Source organism: Ranitomeya imitator, chromosome 6, assembly GCF_032444005.1.
Source record: "Ranitomeya imitator isolate aRanImi1 chromosome 6, aRanImi1.pri, whole genome shotgun sequence".
Taxonomy (NCBI): domain Eukaryota; kingdom Metazoa; phylum Chordata; class Amphibia; order Anura; family Dendrobatidae; genus Ranitomeya; species Ranitomeya imitator.
In genome coordinates, this window is record NC_091287.1 from 378,122,641 (window position 1) to 378,130,247 (window position 7,607).

The 7,607-nt window shown below is 49.8% G+C and overlaps 1 protein-coding gene across 1 annotated transcript in view; it reads right to left on the reverse strand.

Annotated features, from left to right (window-relative positions):
* GNAL (G protein subunit alpha L) overlaps nucleotides 1-5,555 on the reverse strand; it is a 386,284-nt gene extending 380,729 nt beyond the window's left edge. Inside the window, exon 1 of the mRNA XM_069731023.1 lies at nucleotides 4,967-5,555. Within this exon, the coding sequence (XP_069587124.1) occupies nucleotides 4,967-5,333 (367 nt within the window). The 5' untranslated portion in view covers nucleotides 5,334-5,555. The remainder of the gene's footprint in view (nucleotides 1-4,966) is intronic.
* Between the last annotated feature and the right edge of the window lie 2,052 nt (nucleotides 5,556-7,607).

Here is a 7,607-nt window from a genome sequence, read left to right on the forward strand (position 1 = left end):
GAAGAAGCACACCTTCAGTGAAGAAAAAAAATCTATTAGGATCCAAAAAATAAAGAAGATAAAAAAAATCAGTCCGTTTCTCTCTGATGGTAACACATGGTTGTACATATCTAGCCTTAGGCTGGATTCAGAGAGCCATATTAAAACTCTGGCCTGTCATGTCTGCAAACTGTGGACGTGACGGACTCCATGTGCCATCCGCATGTTAGACAACTGCTAGAGCTGCCTGTTATTGACATGCACTAGTCTAGTCCATAAATCTACAATAGAAACTCAGAAACATATTTTACTGTGGATTGCAATTAAAATCATTTTCTCACATTATACCTGAGTGCCAAGTTCTTCATATAATGGATTACAGATTGGGCCTCCACTTGTGCACCTTCATTCAGGAGTGCCTTGTTTTACTATACATGCAGGTACTCTGACTGCAGACTTGTGAATCCTCACAGCGTGCACAGTGCACACTGTTAGGATTCTTCCATTCCAGTAGCAGGTAGGTGCATGACCGCAAGTATGCTGTTTTTGCAGCGCACCAGAGATCTGGTCGTTGCAGTATTACACTCTGCCACTAAGGGGAGTGATGGTACGTCTGATAGCACTGAAGGAGTTCTACTGACCAGGTATCACCAGCACACATTACACTTCACACTCCGGCCACTAGGAGGAGAAAAAGGCTTTATTTTTTGGGCCACTCCTCACACTGGTAAAACTAGGGGTTGGATAGGAAGTTGGTCCGAAGCTGACTGGGTTGGATTCAGGCAACATCCCATGGCAGGGGGTGTTGCAGGGAGAAGACACAGGGGGGGTCCCTGCCAGGCGTGGGAACCTGGCAGGTGCCTAGCGAACAGAGCAGAACGTAACGGAACCGCGCCTGCACACCCCGCGGAGGTATCCAAGAGAGAGACACGAAGGGAAGGATATTGTGGAACAGTGAGAAACGAGATCAAGCACAAATGAGTACCAGTAGGAGTCGTGCCGTGAGACCGAGGCAACATCCTACTAAAGCGCATAGCCGGTGGCCGGAACACCGCGGGAATAACTGACTCTAGGCCTTACTTCAAACTCCGCAGGACAGTTAATTATAGGTTGGCTGTCTACCTTAAATTTCCTACGAAGACATACGGGGCAACAGTGGGAGAGGGGAGTCTCTAGGGTCCCGGAAGAGCTCTGAGCCTTCCTGTCATACGGGTGCGTCCTAGCCATAACATACTGGGGGACGAGAAAATAGTAACATCTGGAACAAGCGAGAGAGAATTAGAAAGTATGAACGAACGAGAACAGCAGTTGTGAGGACTATTCCGAATGCTCAGCAGGGTAGGACTACAACACACAGGCGCTAGTGGTAGGCAACAATTTCCATCTGCGAAGGAAACTCTGGATGTACCCATCGGACCAGCCGGTCTCAGATAGCCCTGTTAAGCGTGCTCTGGATTGAGGATCCTGAAGTCTTCAGTAAAGAGGTAAAGAGACTGCAACCTTGTGTCCTCGTTATTGACTGCACCTCACACCATCACCATTCACCTTACTGGGAAGCCCTGAGGACATACTTCACCTGTGGGAAGGTATACCATCCAGCTGCCATTCCATCACCCCAGCGGACCCCACAGCAGCGTCGGTCACCCTGACCGAACACCACAGGTGGCGTCACGAATCCCTGATAGACTGTACCACCTTTATTGGACGCCCCTTAGCAGGGTCGCGGACCGGGTCTAGCCACCGTGACAGCCTCAGAACCGAACCAGAGAGGCCCGGTACTGAGAAGTTGTGGCCCTGTGTCTGGGGGCGCTCCATTTTCATATATGCAGTCACATGCCAAGTAGACATGTGCGGCCTCATTCAATAACAGTGAAGGGAGCAAGGCCGGACACGCCTAGTCATGTGGTCAAAGTATGCAAACCACATACATGCAATATGACTGCCTGCTCCCGGAGACGGAACCAGAGAATCCCGACAGCATGCACTCTGCGCGCTGTGAGGATTAAAGGGAACCTGTCACCTCAAATTGGCGGGCTATGTAAATGCTTTTTTCCAGTCCGATTGGCGGCGTTTCGTCTTCATTTCTCCACCCCATCCGTCCCTGTTGTCCGCAATATGTTGGAGAATTAGAGTACTTGTCCTCCATAGTTCGCACATGCGCAATGCAATCTTCACTCGCAGTATGCTTTGCCCAACTGCGGGCAAAGCCGAAAAGCATTAATACGCATGCGCCCGCGCACTATGTCCCAGAACACAGCGAAATACTTCTGGGACATAGTGCGTGGGCGCATGCACAGTAATGCTTTTCGGCTTTGCCCGTAGTTGGGCAAAGCATACTGCGCGTGCGAAGAGTGCATTGCGCAAGCGCGAACTATGGAGGACAAGTACTCTAATTCTCGAACATATTGTGGACAAGAGGGACAAATGGGGTGGAGAAATGAAGATAAAACGCCGCAGATTGGACCGGAACAAAGGCATTTACATATCGCGCCAATATGAGGTGACAGGTTCCCTTTAACAAGTCTGCAGTCAAATAGAGTGACTGCAGACTTGAACCCCAAGTCTGGACAACCCTTTTAACATGAATAGGATGTTAAATAGAAAGAGTTATGACTCAAGGTGTAGCTACACAAAAATTACATTTTTCAATAACAGTAAGGAGAATAACGTATTCTTATTTGGTACCATATTTCCACTGAACTGTAGGAGACAGTTAAAGGGATCAACTGGTCTTATCATATTAAAGACCTCACCATAGATACAACTCTCCCCACCAAATAGCGGTTTGCAGCTCCCACTGCAGCGTGAGGTAAAGACCAGGGTCACACTTGCAAGTGCAATGCGAAAAACTCACTCGAGTCTCTCGCCTCAATACCTGGCAGAAATACATGCAGCTGCACACTCCGGTCCCAAGTTGCGGCGGCAGTGCCGGGTATTGAGGCGAGAGACTCACGCGAGTTTCTTGCATTGCACTCCCAAGTCTGACACCAGCCAAACTGTGTACACAACCAGAACAGCACAGCTCTGTACACTATGTAGCAGATGTTCTCAACTGCTGAAGCTCAGTTACTACTGCAGTGAATGGGTTCCGTGTTGCAGTACCAAGAATCGCCACTAGACAGTGTACGGAGCAGTCCTCATACACCGTATACATTCCGCCACAGCAGGAGCTGCAAATAGCTGATCGATGGGGGTCTGAGCAAAATCAATTAAAGTGGTTGTCCACTACTCAGACAACCCTTCTCATTTCTCACATTTGCCCCTCTTAAAATAAAAACAACTATACTCACCTCTCGTGCCGATGTCATTTTCGCAGTGTCAGAATTCTCCCGGGGCTCAAGTGAGGTTGTTGTGAGGCTTACTTATCCTTGCGCTGGCGTCACTGTCCCCGTCTTTGGTTGTATCTAACATTAACAGGAAGTCAGAGGGCAGTCGCACCCGTGACTTCCTGTTGATGTTAGAAACGTCTGAAGACAGGGACATTGGGGGCAGGGACAATGGAAGCGGGGACAATGGAGGCGGGGACAATTGGGGCAGGGCTCCTGTGACATCACAACCTCACTTGAGCCCCCGGAATTCTGACACAGCTGGAACGATGCCAGCATGGGAGGGCAGTATAAGTATTTTTATTTTGACAGGGGCAAACACTCAGATTGAGAAGGGGCAGTCCTCATAGTGAGAAAACGTCTAAGGATTTTCCAGTAAAATTGTCATTGCATGTGTTCGGATCCTATATGCGTCTTTCGCTGTCACAGAAATATGATCTTTTATTCTTTAGATTCCAGTTAGGACATTTTGTTCCATTTTGGGAACAAACAGAATAAGGCTACTTTCACACTGGCATTTTTTTTAATACGTCGCAATGCGTCGTTTAGGGGAAAATGCATCTTGCAAAGTTGTTTGCAGGATGCGTTTTTGCCCCATAGAGTTACATTACCGACGCATTGCGATGTATTGACACACGTCGCAACCGTCTTGCGACGGTTGCGCCGTGTTGTGGCGGACTGCCGGGAGCAAAAAACGTTAAATGTAACGTTTTTTGCAGCTGACGAACCGCTTTTTCCGACCGCGCATGCGTGGCCGAAACTCCGCCCCCACCTCACAATGGGGCAGCGAATGCGCCAGAGAAATGCATCCCCTGCACCAGTTGTGCGGCACAACAAACGCTAGCTTCGGAATCTCGGCCCGACGCACTGCGACGGGCCGAATCCGACGCTAGTGTGAAAGTAGCCTTAGCGATCAGTTACAGAAACAAAAGCAGAGGGGCCACAATGATTATTATGGGGTACTTTTTTTAGTCAGAACTTTTTCTGCCTTTCTAAAAAAAAATAACAAATAATCAATGGGGCCGCTCTGCTTCAGTTTGCATACCCGATGTGACGGACCACTCATTCTATTTGTAGGAAAGTCCGAGGGGTTATCTGAACAGTGCCTAAGAAATGGAGGAAAATAAGGAAACCGTTAGAATAGCCCTGCAGACACGGAGGGTCCGGGCCACAATGACCGCCTGCCAGGGCCACAGAGAGCTCCGGCCTTCCTCTTAGGACAGATCATACGCCTGAAAGCACAAGGACACCTCCCCGAGGATCACATTACTACAGATTTATCAATTACACACTCACCTTCCTCAGGGAGACACACAGATGTAGCAGAGCTAAACCGGCGCAGGCTTCTGGATATAGCGCCCTTCTAATAACGCAGGTTAACCCACAAAGGCCCAGGAAGGTGCTGCTACATCAGGGTGGTGGGAAAGAACAAGGTGAGCTGCGATAACGGAGTAACAACGCCAAAATATACAGTAGGGTGAATGCTAGAGACACAAGCAGCCGGGACTGCGATGGTTAAACCACTGCCGCCCGTTCATCGCCAATCCTGCAATTGCTGCCCATGAGCCACCCACCCCCTCCACTGCTGCTTGGGTGGGGTGCCAGCCATAACACACACAGCAGGGACCACTGTGGGCCCGGATCAGACACAGGGGTCTTACCCAGCAGCAGCAGCCGGTGTGTCTGCTTGTACTCCCTCTTCTGCTCCTTCAGCACCCGGTCGATGCTCTTGCTGACTTTCTTGGCCTCCTTCTCGGCCTCCTTCTCCTCCAGCCGGAGCTTGTCCCATCCCTTCTGCAGAGGATGCTGCTGAGGCTGCTGCACTCGGATGTGCCGGTGCTCTCGGCCGTCGCCGTTGTGGAGCAGCAGCTGCCCGTCCGCACCGTCCCCCCGGCCAGGCTTGCACGGCTGCCCGTCCTGGTCCCCGGCTCTGAGCGGCGCTGACAGCTCCGGGGGCTGCTCGCTGTCCGAGCTGGTGCCGCTGGGATCCCCGAAGAGCCGCGGCCGGAGGCTGTAGCACAGCCCCATGGCTCCGGCGAGCTACACGTGCGGGCCCCGCCGATCAATAGCAGCTATCGGCGGAGAGCGGAGGACGCAGCGAGAGATGACAGCACAGGAGCGGAGATTAGCTCTTCATCATCCCGCCGGCGACGCTGATCCGACGGTCCGCTCACATTCCCAGCGTGCCATCTCGCATCTTCTCCCGTCGGGCAGAGCACTCATGCACGCACACAGCGCCCGCCGGAGGTCACCTGACACTTCGCTCCAGCGCGGTCCTAGCCGGTCCACTCTACCGTAATGACACACGTGTGCGCGGCGCGTTAGGACCGAGCCGGGTGAAGAGCCGCAGGCGTGCGCCGCTTTACCATGGAATACGCTGATTTTTACCACGCTCGCTCTTTTCCATCATGTGCGCTCACATTTTACTACTAGGTGACGAGATGGAGAAGTGACACTGACTGGCGGGGGAAGGATTGCTACATGGACGGTCATGTGACAGGGAATCAATCAGCCCAACCTGACAGTATAAACTAACCACAAAGCGTAGTCCCAATAGAAATGGAGCTTCTAATTGCTGCCTCCATCCTACAGAACCTGAAGTTTAATCATCAGATATGCTAATGAGGCTCCAGGTGCCCCCTAGGCGTGGCCAGAGGGCTCCTCCCAGCAGCATGTCCCCGCCTCCATCACCGGTGACTGACAGCGCTCCCCCACCTCTGCAGCCAGTCTTCCATCATAGGGTTGGCATTGTTCCCTTCCTTTCCTCCCGGAGCCATACCGTTCTCATTCTGCTTCCTTAACCATGGGAGAGCTTTGTTTTCTGTCTTCCTTGCAGGATGATGTGTAGTTTGGAATGACGCCATCCATTATCTAATATAATGTATTGAAAAACGAGAAACAAATTCCAAGTGCGGTGATAATAATGCACTTCCGCCATAGGTTATTTAGGTTTTGTCTTTTTAGTGATCAATCGTCACGTTACGTTTTCATTATGGGTCCGGGAGAGAATAAAATGTAAATGGGCATGGCAGTGCGGTGTGATAAGAGTATAGTCAGGGTGGCTACTTTTACTTTTTTCTGGTCAGACACATTAAAAAAGCAATAATAAGCGATCCATGTCTACAGCCCATAATTCAGATATGACCATGGTCGGACTGGGGGCCACAGGGGGAATTGGCTCTAGGGGCCCACCCTAGAGCTATATGCAAATACCTGTTAGCCATTATCTCTGTTACAGTGGAGCATCGACTGTGCACATATTACGGTATAACTGGGATGTACAATTACGGTAGCTTACATTAAAGGGCTTCTTTGGTTGAAACAAGTTATCACCGATCCATGGGCTCTACAGGTTAGGTGATCGCTTAGAAACTGCACGGATCTGAAGAATGGGTACGTTTTTTCCCCGATAGGACACTTAGCCCCATTTTAAAATGCAGCGTCAACAAGGATGTCTGACCGCAGCTCCATTCATTCTCTTTGGGGCTTCCAGAAAAAAAAAGCGGCGCCGGCAGCAACTGAGTGAATGAATGGATCAGTGGTCAAGTCGCACATGACGCTCCAGTCTAATGGGGATAAAAGATTCACATTCTGAAGATTGGGTCCAAGCAGTCAGCCCCCCACCAATCAACATGTGATCACTTATCCTGTGGAGAGGTGATTACTTCTTTTCACAGGAGAACCCCTGTAAAGGCATCACTGCCGTTGTGTTCCAAGTATTTAATCTCTAGTAGAAATAAAGAATCTTCTATTTAGTATCAGAGAGAATAAATGACCGCCATACACACCACAATCCACTATACCAGGACTAATAAGATCACATACTGGGAAAAAATACAACCACACCATGACCAGACCACATAGTGACCGAATAATACCATATACAAAAAACACGCCACACCATGACCAGACCACATATTACAACCATGTAGTGACAGAATAATACCACATGCCAGGAACAAACACGTCACGCCATGAACAACATAGTGAACTAATAATGCCACATATTACCAGCATATAGCGACCAAATAATACCACACACAAGGAGAAATACCGCCACACCATAACTATTTTACATATTCCACCACATAGTGACCGAATAATACCACATACAAGGGACAAATACCGCCACACCATTAATAGACCACAAATTACCACCACATAGTGGCCGAATACCATCACATACAAGGGACAAATACTGCCACACTGTGACCAGACCACAAATAACCACCACATAGTGACCAAATAATACCACATACTGGGGATAAATACCGCCACACCATGACCAGACCACGAATTACC